Genomic DNA, 20,316 nt, shown 5'->3' on the forward strand with positions numbered 1-20,316 from the left:
CAGCTTGACTAGCTCCTGCCCCCCCCCCCCCCCCCTTCCCTGCAAAAGTACACTGTGACGAGTTTACAGCAGTGCACATCAACGGCCTTAACAGGGTAACTGAACAGGAAGTGAGAAAAAATGAAAGGATGGAGAAACAGGATTATCAGCAACGATGCAACGCATTGTTGTTTGTTGTTGTGAATAAAATTAATAAGAACCCGCCTGAATAAATCACCCTTCTGAAAGCGGTGTTTCTCACCTAACTGTTGCCGTGCCCCACGCTGCCCGCCTTTACTGCGTGGCGGCGTGCACCATTCGGGCATCCGGCAACATCACATGCATGCGGCATTTTGTCGAACTTTCTGTCAGAGCGACTTTCACGAGCGCGCAAAACACACGCGGCAGTACGCGATACCGAAACTACCACTGAGACGCGACCGCGTGAGCGAAGCAGGGCGCCGGGCGAAGCGCAGTTCGGCGAAAACGGAACCTTTGAACCACGCGCACCGTTCCCCATGGCAACGCCAAAGAGGTTCTTTTTTCATGAATCAAACAGAAACGAACAAGCAGCATTTTATTACGTCTCTTGATGCACGGAAGGTTCTTTTTTTGTTGCAGCTAGTTTGATTACGAGTGATTAATTGTAGTCGGACTCTCTCACGTCATCGGGATCATTTCCAAAATGTCCCGCTCGTGGCGCTCATCGTGTGATACATTTAGCTTAATTTCTCGGTAAGTAGGGCACTGCTGTTGATAATATTGCCGTTTTAGAAGTTGCCATACATTGAGCTTTCAATCTGACATAAATTGTTATTTTCCTTTAGTGTCCCTTTAACGCTCCTCTTTTCAGGTAGCCACATTTGTTGGAGGTATGCACCTCGCTCACACAAATGCCTCTTTCCGTAAACTTCCGCGCGCACAAATATCCTAAAGCGGAGCATTGCCAAATCGGGTATGAAAGCGGCTGTGTCCAAGTCAGGGGAACATCAAGTGGGATGAAGTTTCGGCACCCAAGTAAGCAGGCTGAGGCATGCCGGTTACCCCCCTTAGTTATTCAGGTTACGAGCAGCTGTTTCAAATATTCTCTCTGCAGTTACACATAGTAAGGAAGCAAGATGTAAAGAAAATAAAGGAAGAAAACCGAACTAAAGCACAGATGCAACGTTCATGATTGCTGCAGAGAAACTACAATGTATTTCATTTTCTGTGGATTCTGTGGGATTTGTTTTCTTGAATATGCCCATTGTGAAGGCTCAGACATGTAATAAGAAGAGGAATGCATTAATTGGGAAGAAGTTGACGAAGTGGAAAGAGGGAACGAGGTTTGCGTGAGAAAAAAAAAGAGCTAGCGACGTAATATTGAGAGTCTTCTACAAGGCCGATGGTCTGGATGAATGAATGAGTTAATGATTCCTCAGACACAGTGCCCGCATGAAGAAATGTAAAAGACTACCAGGTCAGGGTACTCCAGTAGTTAATCAGCACTATTCTGGTGGCGGACCTTGCACATGAACTTATCTATAAAACATGTAGCCTTAGCAAAGGTGATTAATGAAACCTTCATGAAGAAACTATTCTTCGTTGGCGCCTGCCTAAACTTTCTTTACCTTTAGTGACTACGCCGGGTATGACAACTAATATAAGCCAAGGTTATTAGGTAGGCCGGTGCATTACGATGGGAGGCGACTAAACGCAAGTCCTTTGCCACTGCGTGAAGTAAGGCACGCTATTTTGTTCTGCTGTATTTCATTTCGTAACTAGCCAGGAATATAATTATTCAACTTTAATCGCCCTAAGAGCAGATGAAAAAACTGCAATAATGATATTGAAGCTAGTATCGGGAAACGTTCGACTCGGGACAGCTTAACTTATTGCGAACACTACGCAATAATCTGTTTCGAGTCATTAAAAAAGAATCCCATGAATTAGGGAAAAAAAAAAACTCATGGTCACCAGCTTACCTGTAGCTAACGCATAAGTTTCAAAGTTGCAGCGCATTAATGAATGCCGCCTTTAATCTTACGCAGCCAAGCGTGATTGGTAGTATGTAGGGGCACTGAAATTAACCGATCGCTCTCGCTTGCGCCGCCGAAACAAATGAGTTCGGTGGTTTATATATAACAGCGACACGCGGAATGCGGAACAGGAAATCGTCGCTTTCCTTCTCACTTCCTCGGCGGCTGCCTATTGCTGGGTTAGAAGAGGTATTCGTTCGTAAGCGGTCACGTTTGAGAACACTGCAATGGGGATACGCAAGTGCGTAATCAAACACTATTTTTTCTTTCATTTATTTTTTTTTGCTGGCTCTATTTTAGGACGTAACTCTTAAGATGCATGCATATTGTTTAATAAAGCTAAATATCAAATCATGTTTCCTACAGCCCGACCATTTTTAACCGTTTGGGTCATGAATTATATCTGGGTATCCTTAGCGGAGCCCGAGTAGCCCGAGGGAACCCGGGTCCTCAAGCTTAGGCGCGCAACGTGCCCTTTGTGGTAGCTTAGCGGCTAAGTTGCTGCGCTGCTAAGCTCGACTCGACTTCGATTCTTGGCCACGGCGGTTGCATTTCTATGGGAGCAAAATGCAAGAATACCAATGTGCTTACATTTAGGTGCATGTTAAAGGAACCCTGCAGCACTTTTTGAGCGTGTTCGGAAAACGCTGCCGATCGGTAGTAGATGGGTAGTCGAGGACCGATATTCGAATAGTGTCTCCTACAAAAGAGACTGTGTGCCTAAACCAAGGCATGCAGAAAAATGAAATATCTGCAAATCAACAGTCTTTTCCTTTGCCAAAGCAAGCAAACCCGAGCTATCGCTTGACAAAGTTGGTTTCATCGCGTTCAAGCATGGCAAATGTTTTACTCATGAGCCATATAAGGCTTTTCTTAACATACCGGCTGCCCTGAAGAAGACCAGCCTTTTTGTTGAAACGTTCGCTCCAGCGACCATCCTTGTTCAACGAGTCCTCATCACGCTGTTACTCCGTGTCTTAACGCTGCGTTTTGGGGACTTTTCTACCAACAAGGCGGCACAACCTCAGTGGCAGTTGTACAAGAAAGTACCAAACGCATAACAAGAAGAGGGAAAACATAGCTACCAGACAAAACTACACCTTAAGTTCTGAAGCATTACTGATAGCGCAGTTTGTCATTACACTTTCAGAGAGAGAGAGAGAGAGAAGAAATGTTATGGGTTGGGACGCTAACCACGTTGCATCTGTTTCGGTGCCATACAATGAGACAGCGGGAAGCGGGCAGAAAAAGACAGAAGGTATAAGAGTACAAGGGAGGAGGAGGAGGAATAAACTTTTATTGAGACCAGCAATTTGTTTGGCTGGGCCTAGGCCTCCCACGTGGGGACGTCGAGGTCTTGCCTCTCCGCCGCCTCGCGGGCCTGCTGGGTCGCCCAGCAGGCCCGCGACCCAGCAGGCCCGCGAGAGTACAAGGAAAAATAAAAATTGCTGGGTTCCAAAGCCGCGGTATGATAGTGAGGGACGCCAGTGGAGGGGCTCCGGAAATTTCGACCAGTTGGGGTTCTTCAAGGTGTACCTAAATCTAAGCACGCGGGCCTCTAGCGTTTCGCCTCCATCAAAATGCCACCGCCGCGGCCGGGATCGAACCCGCGACTTTCGAGCACCACCATACCTCCGCGGCGGCGTGCAACTGTCGTGCATATTGAGAAAAAAAAATACGCAGCACGCACCGGAAAGGAACCCGATGACTCTGCGTTGGAGCTGATTGTTCTTCCACTCAGCCAGGCCGGAACTTACAAGTTGCTCCGGACAGTGACAATATGAAGGCGTCCCACCATGCGAGAAGTCACGTGTGCAGCTAACTGATTGCACATGCTGCATTGCAGTTACATAGTATCAGACCAGCTGTTACGTATGAAGGAAAGAAGATGGCTTTTATGGGCGCGTTTTTCTTTGTTAGACACAATATTAATGAGAACTAACAGACAATAATGCCAAGGAAAGTATACGGGACGTTATTTGTAGTAATTAGAATATAAATGTGAAGAAAGTAAAGTGGACGAAAAGATAACTTGCCGCCGGCAGGGAGCAAACTTGAGACCTTCAAATAACGCGTCCGATGCTCTACCACTGAGCTACGGCGGCGGTCATCCCCCGTCCATTTTACAGGTTATACGTATGCATTTAAACCTAGGAGTGTTAGTCTGCGCCTATCGCAGCCATGGCGGCGAGTGTGGAACACTCTTTTTCTGCCGTTAGGCTATGGCGCCATAGTTTGGCGTCACGTAGCACGTGATGTTTTTAAGAGCTGGCAGCTGACCTCGCATCCCTCGCATACTACCTGAAGGCATCAAGTCTGCCAGAATGAGACCTGCTGTTACGTATGTGAATTCTGAAACGTTGGTTCGGATTAAGATACGCCCTCGAGTTTAGATGTACCATTACCCACATAACTAAAAAAAGATGTTCATCCAGAAGTGTTAATACCATCAAATACATGGGAAGCCCGAAACATACTCTGCACGTCCGATGCTAGCCTGATAAACCTAACAATGGCGTAGGCTAGACGCAGCTTGCCTTTCTATATTACAAAGCACTAGCGTCAGCCTTTGTCATCAACGTCAGCCGTCCAGCCAACGCTACGCTTTCGTTACTGCCATTCCGCAATGTGCACTACATGCAGCGTGAAGAATATTAAGCTCAAGAAAGTTACCGTGGTCGTATATTGCCATAGGCATACATGACTGTCTACACTGCGTAAACGGGGTGCCCGATCCTTTCAATGATTGACGGTATTTTATTCATGCGGACGAAATCTGTACCACCCATAGCGAAGGACGACGAAATAGCACTCATTTATTCTAAAAAGACAGGGCGTGCAAACAAGGATACAAGAAAGAAGTCAGGACACCTTTCTTGTGTCCGTGTTTCCACGCCCTGTCTTTTTAGAATGAATATTTACCAACTAGCCCAGCTCTCTGTTATTCTCAGCACTCATTTATCTCTGCTTTTTACGATCCCTCTATCCTTCTAGATGCACCGCAGCACGTGCATAGCGATGCAGGTAATGCAGGCAATGAACGCAGAAAAAAACAAAAGCAACAAAAGCAAAAGAAAAATCAAAACAGGAGGAGGTGCAAGGCTCTGTGCTGTAGGGTTTCTCTTTTATTTCATCCGTGTGCTTTATTGGCAGTAGATTGTCCGTTATTTTCCTAAGAGCTTGCGACGAGAAGTGTGCACAAACGGTGACCAGGGGAACCAAGGTGCAGTACAGCAGGGCGTCGGCAGTCCCGTGCCTTCGTCTTCGCACTCACGTACACATCACACGCGCACGCGCATACGCACACACATGCACACACACGTGGGTAACACATTTCGCGGACGCGCCTTGGAAACAGGCGTCGCCTCTTGCTCTGTGCGGCGACAGGGGAAAAAAAGGAATACCCGGGCACAAAGTCATACAAAGCAGAAAAAAATACCTAGTGACAAGACAGTAGCTGTCGTACTCCCTGTAGACTGACGCGCCATGGTGGTCTGCGCTATGCATGAAAAACTAATAGTTATACCTGCGTTAAAATTAGAGAAAGAAGCTTTCATTTGGTGAATTTCTCCTGGCGCTGTTTCTAAGAACGGTTTTTTTTGGGGGGCAATGAAAAGGCTCGGTACAGCAACTACGTAATCATCACACATTTAACAAGTAAAAAAGTAGCTGGATCTTTTAGGAGTGTTTGGTCGCTCCCTGAATGTAGAACGTGCTGACTTTTGACGACATGTAGTGGTAAGCTCATGAAGAGGACACATAGTAGTAAAATATGTTGCCAAAGCTTATTAATTTCAAACTGGAGATTAGATACAACGATCTAATCACTGTATCTAATTTCAAGAGAAAAGCCTCTCTACATAGGAAATCCTCTGTACCAACACACGAACGCCGCTTGCTCAGGTAATTTCGTCTTTCTTTCATTGATGAATATCTAGTGACTCAATACTGCTGATTTTATGGCTAACGTAATCTCCGTGCACGTATGATTAGTCCACTGCTCCAGCTACATGTTCCAGCACGACAATGAATTACAATGCCTAGCACAAAAAAAAGTGTTGATAGTCAATAGCCAATCTTCTATGAACATCAATCCTAGCTTCATGTGATGTTGGCTCCACAATGTCTAATAAGCCTAATAAATCTAGCCTGGAAGCTGCAAATGTTGAGGAAACTGCCCAAGAAAACTACGCCTTTTCCAGAGTATATTTTTGGAATGATGGATGAACTTAAGGCCATGGCATTACAAGGGTAATGACATTTACAGTGTTTCTCATTGACTTAAATTACGCAATCCTTAATTGATAAAAATATAGACTTCTCAGAGAAACTACATAGGCTGCAGTTCTAACCCCAATGTAAAAATTAAACATGCTGATAGACCATCTAAGTCAGTTCTTGGTGTTCATTCTAGAATTTTACAACCCCGTAATTCTCCTTGCTCTTCGCGATTGCCAATACGACGCAACATTTGGGTCGTTAGATCCATCATGTCTACATCCGTAGCAGCTACAAAAAGCTGCATCCTTACTAAGACTAATGAATACGTCATTACAACAAATGATTAAATAATGTGACAGCGCCTAAGATTGCCTCCTTCATACAGAATTCTCTGGTTGAGGTTGAAATATAAGGTAACCCAACAGCTTATCACAGGGTACTTCTTTCTCCGAGAACTGTGCTCACTGTTCCTGCCCCAGTAAAGAGCACCAGCATGAATACAGAGTAGACACACACAAAAGAAAACAAACAATTTGGAGACGACTTTTGTGCACTGTGTCCGTAGGAACTTCGGGCAATTGACTGGGCTCTGGTGTCTGAGATAACGTGGTCCCTGCCATAATTTGAAGCTCTGCAAGTATTTTATCAAGATGTCACGAAGAAATAACCACAGAATTCTACAAGGGAGCATGACAGCACTGCTTGAAACACTATGACGACATCTGAAAGATTCAGAGTGCACTGCAGTAGAAAAAATTCGAGCCGCGCAATATTGTGCTCAATAAGATCATGACTGGCCAGTGCACACAGAGCCCATGGAGGCATAGCTTTTTTTTCTTTTCTGTTTCCTGCAATTGTTTTGTAATTCAAACGACCGACAAGTGCATTTGTACAGTATAGTATTGGAGGCAAGAAAGCAGTAAAGAGAACCAGCACTAATTTCCTATTACTTGGGTCAAGCTCAATAAAATGCCGTTAATCACAAATTTTGTTGTGAAAGGGGCAAACATTACTGAAACACACTAAACATGGTGTACTAGATTTCGATTTCATTTGCAATTTTTATTTTCATAAAAATGGAGGAAGGCCCCAACAAAAACTGGCAATTTGCACTTTAAGATTCGGACTTTACTGTTTCCAGTATCAAGAAATGACTCCTTTGGTGGTGATATTTATCATTGTGTCATCAATAAATTGGAAGTTAAAGTAATACAACAAATGATAATTAAAACTCGTATTGCTTTCTTGCACACAGCTTTGTCAGAAACGGTATTGTATATCGGTGAACCTACAACACTTTATTTTTTCATAAAACTTGAAGCCTCCTCAGTTCTGCATTGCTCAGTTTTTTCAAGCATGAGGTCATTTGTCCTCACTGGATATACCACCAGACTTTCACAATTATGTATATAAATAAGGGCAGATTAGCCAAGTCTGAAATATTGCCATGGTTTCGAGGAAAATCTATACAAGGGTTGAGCACGTTATCACATGGAAGATGGACAAAAAAAATGTAAATGTGACCTCGATAGTTGTCCAAAGCAGGCCAACAAATGGCATGACAATGAGTTGCTCAACCTTTACCATGTTTCTTCACAGACGTAGATACAAGAGAATAACAAGACAAGCAGATTACTGGATAAAGACAGTTTCATTTTTAACATGCATCGTGCCTCGATCAAACATTGACAATGCGTTCCATCAAGATGCATTCCAAGCTAGACGTGTACGGCAACTGACACAATTCCACTGCAGAATAAAGGAACTAGTTTTCAGTGACACTAGTTTGCACTTGACAAAGTGTTTACCAATAAACACAAAAGCATGGTGTGTCTATAAGTACGTGCACATCAAAAATCCACTAAAATATTACAGCCTGGGCAGAGTGTATTTATATGACGCCATGGCGTCCTCTTCTGGAGTGCTTCACGTAGGCATTATTATACTTTGGTTGGTCGTATGTACAAAGGAAGGTAAGCAGTCCACGTGCCCAGTACAGTGACAAGGGGGGGGAGGCAGGGGAAAAGTCTCATGGCACAAATGGGGAAGCGACGAGGGGCTGGGCTTCGTGTCAACAGACTGCCACCGAGTTGCCTATGGCTCAGTGCAGGCACGGCGCTCACTTGCAAGATGGCGAAGTGGTGCTATCTTTTTTTTCCTCGTTCCTCGAGAATCCACACCACAAAGTTCAGCAGAACGCACTTGCCTTGCATGCATCAAGGTATTCTGGCATTTCAAAAATCCGTGTGCAGTACGTAAGTTATCGCGAACTCATACTGCTAAGCCTAAACCTTTCCTCGGGAGCCGCCGCGAACACTCGACTTTGCAGAACTCGATCCATGGAGTCCACCGGCATGGTAGCTCTCGCCATTCACGACTGACGAATGCCCGAAGAGATCTGACAATACGGAAACTTGCTTAGCGCCGTATGTTTCCTGTGCCAAATCTGATTTGCGAATTCGGTTCTTGGATTCGTGCCAGCGTGCTCAGCGCGCGGCGTCTCGTGAGAAAGTACACATTTGCGACGTCACACAATCACGTTGAAGATGGCGCTTGCTCGCGAGAAACGCGATGTCTGCGGCGGGGTGTCGGAGACAGATGGACCACAAAGGAAGGGTTTCTTGGGGTACAAGTGGCTCGTTGGCGCTGTCACGCAGTGACGATGCCAGCGGCGCGCGACGAGGCGAGGCCAGGTGAGCGGGCGGCCGCTCACGACTCTGGGGTGTATCCGAGATTCTTCCGCTGGAGGAAGAGGTGGATTTCCCTAAAGTTTGGCCTCTCCGAGTCGTTGCGCTGCCAGCACTCGCGCATCAGGTCGTAGATCTCTCGTGGGCAATTCGGCGGCTGCGGCAAGTGCGTCTGCAGGCCGTCGTTGTGGTAGAAGTGGCTCACGTTCTCGATGACCTGCTCATCACTGAGGGAGGCGAAGGGCTGCTGACGTGCAAATGTCAGAATCTCCCACAGGGTGACGGCGAATGCCCAAACGTCGCTCTTGGTCGTGAAGGTGCCCTGCGTATAAAAAGACACTTCAGTGCACACGTATCGAAAACAACTGGCCAAATAGCGTGCGTCAACTGAGACTCTACGACTAAAAAAACAGCAACAATCCGAGCAACCGACTCAAACGCTCTGCTTGCCGCAATACCAAAAGCTCCGACTACAAAAGCCTAAAATTTGATTAACTATTGTTAATGACATAAGAAGAGTCTCTTACAGACGTGCAATCAACTTCTGGAAGTTAGAGAGAGAGAGAGAAGCATAGTTCACTCACAAATATGCACCCGAGGCATTGTGCTTCGGACTGCACACTACATACTATCATTGCGAAGGTTTGAGGACAGGAATGACAAATAAAAGCACATTGTCGGGAATTAACCCAAGTTCATCAATTTATCCCACGTCAAGTGATGTCAAGCCCGCGACGACCGTTTCAATGCTAAAGAGCGCTTCTCTCACTGCCCCAATCCTACTATTAAAAATAGAAACAGCAGTACGAACCATGAGTACACTTTCCCAGGCCATCCATCGGATGGGCAGCATGGCCCGGCCTTCAATACGGTAGTAGTCACAGGCGTACAGCTGCCGACTCATGCCGAAATCGGCTATCTTTATAGTGAAAGCGTTGCCGACCAGACAGTTGCGCGTCGCCAGGTCCCGATGTACGAAGTTGAGTGACTCCAAGTACTTCATTCCTGACGCAATCTGCGTCGCCATGTAGATGAGGCTTCCGTAGCTGTAAGAAAAAAAAATTAAGAAAGCCTGATAAGAGCGATAGGAGGATCAATACATCTAGCAATTTTTTTTTCAATGAATCATAGGCCCATGGAGCGAGCAAAGCATATTAACTAGTCAGGAATACGGACAAGAAAAGAGGCGAACAATACCGGTAGGTCATCATATCAGACCAACTTTTCTGTAACATTGTTTTAATGTATCCGACATTGCGAGAGGTACCGCTTGTGTGAATGCGCGATTACTTGCCCTACGAAGGTGCGGAAAACAAAGCTGACAAAGAGTACTTGCGCTTTTATTGTAGCGAATTTGCTTTTCTTATGTTAATTATTCAACTCATTAGATGCGGCTCACCACCGTACACGTATTTTTATCTCTGCGCAGTGCTACGTTACTTAGTAATATATAGAAATGCGTACGCAAATGTATTCATAATTACTGAGAGCAATAATCTCAAGCTGCACCTAGGCTATCATGAATGCTCTAGGATATTTGGTTATGCGTTGTTTAATGCATATGTTCCGTCAGATCACTGAATTTAAGCGCACAGCTCGATCAGTACTTACGAAGGAGACTACCACAGAATGTCGAATAGTGACGGTTACCCTGCTAGCCGCGAAATAGATCAGGTGCGCGCCTCGTGTGAGGAAGTTAAGGTGTACGTGGCAGTAGATGCCCTCGACCCCAAATCCCTGCCAAACACTAAGCCGTAACAGCGGGTGATCATATGCGGTTCTTTAGCTTGTGCCGAAATTCCAGCACACGGGCGCTGGTTGCATTGTAATCACACAGCAGTCGTGCACACTGCAAAGAGACTTGGAACCAAATCAACTACATTTCTTGCTACATAAGAAAAACGCTTGCGTAGAGCCAATCTAAGGTAACTTAGGTGACGTGGTCTGTGCTAACGAACGACGAGCCCCGCCGCACCTGAGCACGTTGTTGGCAATGGGTGGCGCAAACGTGTCGGGCAGGTGGTGCTGCAGGAACTGGTGCAGGTCTCCGTTTTCCATGTACTCGACCACCATGGTGAGGGGCTCGTCCCTTGTGCACACGCCCAACACGTGCACGATGTTGGGGTCGCGAAGCCTGGACAATATCTTCACCTCCTTCAAGAAGTCGGCGCGCGCGTGTTCGGTGGCGTTCTTGCGTAGCGTCTTCACCGCGACCAGCGTCTTGGTACCAAAACTGACCGGCACATCCACGAGCTCGGGAATGCCTTCGGCCTCGCACAGGTGCACCTGCGTGCAAACACCCGGCCCTTCAAGTTTTGTAACTACTTCTCTAACCCTTTTGTAAGTGGCACATTGTCACATTCACATAAAGCGGTACCCCACATCAACCGATATATCGTCAGAATTGCTACGTATCAGTGTTTATGTTGCATATACATGCTGAATTAAACGCAGGATGCGTATCGCCGTTATGAGGCGAAGGAGGCATCAGTGCTCACGATATGAGTCTACACTAACCACAGGTAGAATGCGCCTCTACTCTTGTTCGATAGATTTGCCTGTACACTGTAAAAAGCCGAACAGATGTTGCTTACTTTTTGTTTATTGCACGGATAAACGCAAGGTACGCGACTTAGTGCTGCAATCACGCGACGACGAAACATGACATGGCACACGTTTCAACATTTACATATTCCCGTGCACCAGTGAAAGCTTTATTAATAAACTTTCATCAAATGGCAATGAAGGCTTACAGAGCTCAACGGCTTCAAAAAAAGTCAGCAAATCGTCTTCGCAAACGTTCCAGTGAATAAATAATTGACGCGTCTGAAGACAGCGTCAGAAAACGCACCTCTCCGAACTGCCCCTCGCCGAGTTTTTCAATGAAGCGGATTCTGTGCCTGGGAACTTCTCGCACGGGCGGTAGCGTTGCGCCTCCAGAATTCTCATCAGCCGATGACAGGTCCAGCGTCGGAACAGAGTAAACAGTGTTGCCGCTCACACCCTGCAAGTGACAACGACCACTTGTCAGTCTTCTAGTGCGCCTACTGCGTCGCAGAATCTTCACGAAGCAACGATTCGCGTATACGTTTTTTACAACGAATGCACTGATGACGTACCGTGGTCGACGCTAGTACTAGAATCATATTTGTGGGTTATGAAGTATATAACGTACACCCGGCAACAAAAGCGGCATAGGCTCCTGCTTCCGTTTAGCAGATAAATGCGTAGGTAGAAGGGAAAGTGTAGAGGGGGGAATGGTTGGGAGATTAACCAGTTCAGAATAACCGGTATGCTAACCCACAATGGGGAAAGGGATGCTTGACAGTCAAGGTTGTAAAGATACAAAGACAGAGAGCACATACACAACGTCACAGTCAGCCTGTCTCGTGCGGTATGCGACATCACTATTAGTAGGTCGCAAAAACCACTACAGGCCGAAAAACTTATTTATGAGTTTGTGCTTTAAGGCTAAAGTGGAATTAAGATTTTTCGCAAATGTATTGTCTTGTAAGCTTATGTTGGTAGGCGTGTCTACATATTTACCCTGAAAAGCAGACATGATATCGCGCTCGCAACATTCGAACTCGATGCCACCACGTACTTTATTACGATGGCGGTACAGAAACATTGTCACACGCGTCAGAATTTCTTTGGCTGATTAATTTTTCCTCAAGTTGATCGGCCATCTCAATTTAGAGCCTCTCAGAGCCTCCCATCTCAATTCAGAGTAAGCTATTGCAGAAGCATAGGACATAAGCGATTTCGTTTTTCTTTTAGGAACGTTTTGTACAGATCAGAAATATTTCATGCCAATGGCTTAGTCTTAATTTTCTCTGAGTTTTCTGCTGAAGCTACACGCTTATTTTCTCTCGCATGTCAAGAATTAATACGTTAAGAACAGGCCCTCCCCTACTACTTACTCGATTAGGATAGGTTTTTAATCAATTGCCTTTGTTTCTGTTTCTGTTTGTTTGTTTGTTTGTTTGTTTGTTTGTTTGTTTGTTTGTTTGTTTGTTTGTTTGTTTGTTTGTCTGTTTGTTTGTACTCTTATTAAATTAGTACAAACTAGCTCCCACTGCCATCTGCCATTACCTTTAGTTGCGTATGTTCCCGGCTGCTTCTTCTTGTCCGCTTTTCTTTTCATCTTACGCTCCCCTTTCCCTTACCTCTAGTGTAGGGTAGCAAATCACATGTAATACTGGTTAACCTCCCTATTTTTCCCTCTTGTATATCTATCTCTCTTTCAATTCTGTAAATAACTTTCCGCGAATAAATTCGTCCTACTTCAGCCATCCTGGCCATTTGTTTTTATCTGCCTGTAAAGCATGCATCTCCACATAAACAACCATTTTGTGGCGAAGCTATAAACATGTGCTTCAGGAGAACTTGTGCACTAGGGCAAAGCGCAGTACTTTTGCACCGCAAGTGAGAACAAACAAACAAACAAACAAACAAACAAACAAACAAACAAACAAACAAACAAACAAACAAACAAACAACAAACAAACAAACGCCGCGGTGGTCTACTAGTTATGGTGCTCGACTGCTGACCCGAAGGTCTCGGGATCGTATCCCAGCCGCAATGGCCGCATTTTCGATGGAGGCGTGAATGCTTGAGGACCGCGTACTTAGATTTAGGTGCACGTTAAAGAACCCCAGGTGGTCGAAATTTCTGGAGCCCTCCACTACGGCGTTCCTCATAATCATATCGTGGTTTGGGGACGTTAAACCCCAACAATTATTAGTATTATAAACAAACGGATACACGCGAACCTCCCAAGAAAGCGAAAGTCTCGATAAGCTTATATATATATATATATATATATATATATATATATATATATATATATATATATATATATATATATATATATATATATATATATATATATATATATATATATATATATATATATATATATATATATATATATATATATATATATATGCAAGGATGTGCTACACAGCTTACTTCAAATTACGCGGAAGCAAGAAATTTCGTTCGACTCGTAGTCTTTCGACACATTCTCAGCTTTTTCACAGGTCCCGCTTTCGCTGTCTGTATTCGCTTTGTTGCTGTCGACGCTTTTCCGCTTTCTTAGCTGTTTTTTTTTCTCCGGTGTGAACACATTTCGCCGTCTCGACGTCGCGCCTTCGCCGGTTTCTCGCATTGCTCTACGGCATACTACAGCAGCGCCACCGCACAACGCCAAAGAGAGCGCCGCCGCGTGAGTGCGCTCCGCCAGTTGCCCCGTCTCCATGTTTCGGCTGTATGGTTTTGTTCAAATACTTTTGTCTACATACGGACGCGAGTCGTCCAAAGTACCCGCCCCTCCCCCTCCGTTTGGGAACGCAGGGGCTAGAGGTAAAAAACTTCGCTGTAAGAACGTTTGCATCTAACTTCCAAATAGGCTAGGAAATTTTAAGGGAAAAGAATTTCGGTTACCTGTATGTTGGGCAGGCTAACGACGACGTCGGTAGCGGCGTAATACTGTTCAGCGGCCGGCGGGGGCGGTGGTGGCTTCGTCTGGGGAAATGGTGACGACTTGTGCGAGCCTCCCAGCACGGGGCTCTTGTTCATGTCAGGCACCGCGTACTCTCGGGACGTTGTCGAATCTGAAGAGAAATAAAACACGTTAAAACAACTGCAGTTGCAATTTTCTCTTGGTTAATGAAGGGCTAGCGCCACTCCTTTACGGGTGACAGAGTTGCCTTGTACAACATAACGCAACTTCGGGGAGGCGCCAGCGGCAAAACAAACACGTAGTTCTCGCAAGGCTACCCTGTCCGGTTCTCTGTATATCAAAAGAACAAGTTGTCCTAAGTGCAAAATTATCTACGTATTTGGCGAGGCTCAAGTGAGCCAGAGTGAGCGACATACAAAATTGGGATCTGAATTTAAAGTTATTCAGAAGTGAATAGAGGGTCGTTTTCAATGAATAATGAATGAAGAGTCGCAAAAGTTGGACCAGGACACCAGACCAGAAGAAGAAGACCAGCGGCAACTTCAGCTGACGTTTTCTTATTACATGCACAGAAAACACGCAGTTATATTAAAAGGCAATCTGATAAACATTTTGAGTTGTAATGAATTGGCCGAAGAAAAAAGCAAGAGCGCTCAAACGAGAAAAAAAAAAACATATCACCGTCGCTTTCTGCATGCGCTGCCTTCTCCAGCTCACGGCAGCAGCAAAGTGTATCTCAGAGCACCTAATTTTGGATACCATGCATCAGACACAAACATTATCTCTCCTGATTTTCTTAGCTGCTTGTTACCTCAGTGAGGAAAACTACTGAAAAACAGAGTACGCATCACCAGACGGGAATATATATCGAGGGAATATAGTCGCACACACGTATGCGTAAGCTTGAAGAACACGCACATCACGATAAGAGCGAAGTTCTCACCGTTACTGTAGGTTCCTGGGTAGATGGGCTTAAAATCTTGGGGTTCGTGGTACAGCAGCTTGTCAGGGTCTGGGTCCTCAAGGGCAACCTGGCCATAAAGATTCCCATTAGCTTCCCGTGCCACGTACTGGGGGGAATAGGCTAACGCAAGATCCTGCAAAAGACAGCCGGGCCATGCGCTTCTGTCAGGTACTGGGGGGAAATTCAACGTAGACTCGCACTGTGATTTGGTTATTTAATCGCACTGTGATTTGGTCATTTAATAGCAGTCGACAGACGAAGACTATGCGATGGTATGTGACAAAAAAAAAGTCACAGTTTCGCCGCAAGGGCGAAGAAATGAATGCGATAGCAAGAAACTAATGCTATACAAAGTGAGGCTCGCCAATGGATACTCTCAGCTTGAACAGCGCTCCTGTTGCAAAGGCGGCCGAAGCAGCGAAGAAAACTAGCGTGCTTCAAGTGTCGAGCTGTGACACTTGATAGTTCGCGCTCATCTTTTGTTTGTTCGTTTAGAGGCGTTCCTTGAGCTCGAGTGACTTTCGTACGCTCCGTAACATGAGCGCGGACATCACGGTGAAAGCTTGAAACATCCCTCTTCCTCTCACCACGAGAAAACCGTGCGAGCAGACAGCGGAAGGGCAAAGTTCTCCCTGCGCAAATATAAGAAGAAGCGAGCGAGCGAACCGACGACTTTTAAGTGCGCCCGTCGCGCTCCTAGCGCCATCTCGCTGGTAATGAAGAAACGCTTATACGCGCCTACCGTCTCTGAGTCCGTCCAGCGGTAAAGGGTGTGTATATAACGCTCGCCGTTAGCTACGTGAAGGATCTGCGTTTCGTGGCATAGTGGCTAGCGCCACTCACTGCGGAGCAAGAGGTCCCTGGTTCGAACACGAGGTCCCTGGTTCGAAAAATTTATGGTACCGCTACTGTCGATATTCTGCACATACCGCGAGTTACGTTGAAAACGTCGCGTAACAGCTGACACAAGCGCCAATGCGTCAATTCTTGAGCGCTGCACCATGGACGAGCTTGGTTTAGATGTGACTGATTGTGTGAAACTCCGGCAGCACGGTCAACCCTCACATGTCACATTGCTCCTTCCCTTACTGTGCTTTAGTGAAGTAGCGCTTCTCGCAGTGGGCTGTAGTAGATTAAACGGCCAGATATACAACGCCTGTCGCGTCTACTTCTTTATTGGTCCCTATCTTTTCTAGCGCTATTAAATCAGACAAATCAAAATTTTTTCTACGTGGTTTCACCGACCGCAGTGGTGTCTATGCAAACTACACGTGAAACACATTGGCACTGACTGTATCACGGCGTTGTCGTGTAATCAAACAGCATCAGACACAATCTCTGGGGTTTTTTTTTGTTTTTTGATTTTTTGCTCATGCAGCAAACGGCACGCACCAAGAACAACGCATCTGCCGTAGGCCAAAGAGGGAGCTCGCGCTTCGCGCCATCTACTATAGGATTTCACCAGCATCGCTCACCTTCATGTTTATGGTGACGCGGCTGTCGAGCGGCTTGAGGATGGCGTGGGGTGTGCTGTGCTTTCGGCGTCTGTTGCGTGCCACAATGACGAATATGACGAGCACGAGCAGCAGGATGACAGCGGCCAGCACGCCGATGACCAGTCCCACGTACTGCTTGGACATGGGATCCTCGCTCATGGCTGTGCTCACGATCGGGGGCGCCGCGGGGGCCTCCTCCTCGCTGAAGTTGCCCACGGCGGGTACTGCGAGAACGACGAGGCTCCATGACATTTCGCAAACCACGCTGCTACCAGGATCAATACCCACTCGCCCAACTCTGGCACGTCGCGAGCAAACCTATAGGTAAATTTTTGGAGCAAAGCATGTCGCGCAATGGTTTCCATCAGATACCTTCTAACCGGATCTTCTGGCGCCTCTGCCCACTAGCGAACGTAACTACTCACACTTTAACTAAAAAAATTATTCTGAAGAAACAGGCAGCGAGGTTAGGTACATATCGGCGTAAAAACAGAGAAACAGAAAAAGTTTATATCCAACAGAAGTTCTTTATATATATATATATATATATATATATATATATATATATATATATATATATATATATATATATATATATATATATATATATATATATATATATATATATTCCTTCTCTAGCAGTTTCACGCGCAGCTAACAACTGATGAAGAAAGAAAGCGAAGTGACGGACACAAGAAAACGAAGTAAAAAAAAAAGAAGAAGAAACGCCGTAACGCGACATGCGGATGCGTCGAAATTCTTGTGCAAAGTTTACGCCGAGGGTACCAGAGATGCCGTCGCAACGCTCGATTACTCATGGCGCCCTCTCGGTTCCTTGCAGATCGACAGCAGCTTTTTGCAAATCGCTGAGCCTGAGCTAGAGTTGATGGCACTGCGAGCGCAGAGGAATCGCCGAGAAAAACTTCGATTAAACTCTTCCGCCAGCACCGAACGGCGTGCGCGGGGTGAGAAGTTAAAAAAAAGGAAAAAGAAAAAAAGCGTCCGTCTGGCGCTTGGAGCAAAACTTTTTTTTTTTTTCGGATCGATATACAAGAGTTTGGCTTTCAAGCGTGACAACATGCATGCTACACTCATGGAGACTCATTTTATTGTGTAAGTGTCACGCCATGCTAACGCAAAAATTTCGGCATCGCGCTGTTCAATTTGTAACGACAATAAAAACAAAGAATTGTTACGGGCCAGGACAAAGTCTGGCAAACTGTTTTTTTTTTTATGGGATGGTAAGCAAAAGAAGTGAAAAACTACACATCTAAATTTATATCACAAATACAGAATATAGTTTATTGGAGCTTTTGAAGAACCGACAGCGTTCTGCGCACTGTTTGCTATTATCGTTTTAAAAATACTTCAAATGACTGGTGTATGCCCTTCACGTCGAAGGCAGGCTTCTTTGAGCAGGCTTTACTTTCATTAATCTCGCCTGGCGGAGTTTCAGAAAACTACAACCTCAAAGGACTTAACCAGTTCATAAAATATCACAAAAATGAACAGCGACATACTTTTTTTGTTACAATTCGAGCTCTTTCGAGTGGTGTCAAAAATCGATATACGATTATGGGATGTTTCTCTTCTGGGCTTTTTATTCACAAATAAGATTGGGAAGCACGGACGGCAGACATGACGCTAATTGCAGAAAATAAAAGGAGGGCCGTCTGACACCGCAGCTGATTTTTAATTGAAGCTAGGGCATTTATGTTGCTAATGAAGGCAGCCATTTGGGTAAAACAGTCGTACATTTAACGCCAAGACATTCAGTTTCTTCCGCTGAGTAACCTGCCTGTTTTATCCTCGTCAGTGGCCACGCGGCCTGTAGCTAGACGGTAAGGCCACCGAAGAATCACAGCTTCAGTCGTGTGCGTGTCATGTTTATTTTCGAAATATTTTGAACTGGCAGTTGGTAGCGTTTTGTAAATAAACAGGAAAACTTCCGTTGTCCAGCATGAGTTATGATATATTGTACATCGTGCAGCCAGACCGTCCTCATGTAAAACGCACGCAGAACGAGAGATGGGAGAACAGTGCGCTCCGTGCGCCATTTCAGAACGTTTCAAACCCGAATCCTTTTTTTTTTTCTCACGCAAGCGCCTGCCTGTATACGATGTGCGCAGCCCACGCGTCATCTTAAGTAATATTTTTGGCTTTGGGAAAGAAAAAACAGAAAAAAGGGCGCACTTTAGTCAATGCCATATAGATCCTGATGATATTGGCTGCAAGCTTATATTATAAATGTTATTATTGTTATTATTATCATTTTTAGTAGCAGTAGTAGTAGTAGTAGTAGTAGTAGTAGTAGTAGTAGTAGTAGTAGTAGTTATAATAGATTCTACATAGCACAACTGACAGGATTTGTCAATAACTTAGCCTTGTAACACAATAGTTTTTGCTTGTATGTCTGTGGCAATATTTCGTGAACATTTACTAACATGGATGCATGGAACAGCTGAGAAAATTTTAAAGGGCTACTGCGGACAAAAGCGAAATACTAGAGCACATTCGTGGGAGCACGGACGAAAACGATGTAAGCGCCAAAAATCTGCTCTCGAATGAATAAGTAGGTATTGTTGCACCGCAAGTGGCGCTGTTCATGCGATTGGAGCGTCAAGAGTTAGTGGGAAGAAAAGGTCAATGGGAAGAAAACAGGCGTTGCAGAATTCCTTAACACGTGCTTCGCACGTTCCCGAAATGCTAAGGATACGCTTCCAGCAGTACGGTGGCAGAAAGGGCCACGACATCACGGCATGAGACAGAGCAGGTAACTGATTACCCAATAACTATAGATCAGCCGCTGAAGCGCTGTTCTATGCGCAGCAAAACTATCGCTGTGTGGGCACAGACCTCGCCAGGTACGACTGTCTAAAAAAGTGGAAACTGCGTGGTTCCGCTTTTTTTTAAATCGCTACTTATGCCGGGTGCCCTTGCTTCTACTGGATTCCGGAGGCAGGATCACTTACCGGAAGTAAAGGAGACCTCGCTGAGGAGCAGCCACTTGGCGGCGAACTCGAGTTGCAGTTTGACGAAGCGACCCACGTGGTTGTGCAACCGTATGGTGACGTTGCGCGTCTTCTCGTTGAACAGACCCGGCATCAGGTTGAAGTGCTGCGGCTCGCCCAGGTAGTGCTTCCCACCCACGCTGAAGGAGATGCGCGCCGCGCGAAACGGCTGCACGTCGCGGGTGTGCATGTTGTTACAATGCAGGAACACGGCCGAGAAGTTTCGCACCGCGTCGAACTCGAATACCAGCTCGAGTGGCTGAGAGTGGAGCGAATCGTTGCGCCAGCCGACCCACTCGTACCCTGCGCAAGGCGATAAGACGGGGAAACGAAATGAAACGAAATTTTTGTTCTTTCACCCGAAAGTGCAGCAGAGGTAGGAATAAAACCCACAAGCACCACGACTCGTGCAAGCTTTCGCAGTCATAGTGTGTCAGGGGTGACGAAGGGATCACGCTCATAGCACCCCTCG

The 20,316-nt window shown here is 45.7% G+C and overlaps 1 protein-coding gene across 2 annotated transcripts in view; it reads right to left on the reverse strand.

Moving 5' to 3' along the window:
• Positions 1–5,100: 5,100 nt before the first annotated feature.
• Positions 5,101–20,316, reverse strand: part of LOC119399583 (discoidin domain-containing receptor 2) — a 204,970-nt gene continuing 189,754 nt past the window's right edge. Inside the window, exons 7-14 of one of the 2 annotated variants that reach the window (XM_049416971.1) lie at positions 19,806–20,147; positions 16,813–17,057; positions 15,317–15,404; positions 14,355–14,524; positions 11,757–11,909; positions 10,881–11,191; positions 9,717–9,951; positions 5,101–9,227 (exon numbers count right to left, since the gene is read on the reverse strand). In XM_049416971.1, coding sequence (XP_049272928.1) covers positions 8,928–9,227; positions 9,717–9,951; positions 10,881–11,191; positions 11,757–11,909; positions 14,355–14,524; positions 15,317–15,404; positions 16,813–17,057; positions 19,806–20,147 — 1,844 coding nt within the window. In that variant the 3' untranslated portion in view covers positions 5,101–8,927. Of the gene's footprint in view, positions 9,228–9,716; positions 9,952–10,880; positions 11,192–11,756; positions 11,910–14,354; positions 14,525–15,316; positions 15,471–16,812; positions 17,058–19,805; positions 20,148–20,316 lie in introns of both variants that reach the window. The other variant, XM_037666397.2, reaches the window with a different exon arrangement.

Source organism: Rhipicephalus sanguineus, chromosome 1, assembly GCF_013339695.2.
Source record: "Rhipicephalus sanguineus isolate Rsan-2018 chromosome 1, BIME_Rsan_1.4, whole genome shotgun sequence".
Lineage (NCBI taxonomy): Eukaryota > Metazoa > Arthropoda > Arachnida > Ixodida > Ixodidae > Rhipicephalus > Rhipicephalus sanguineus.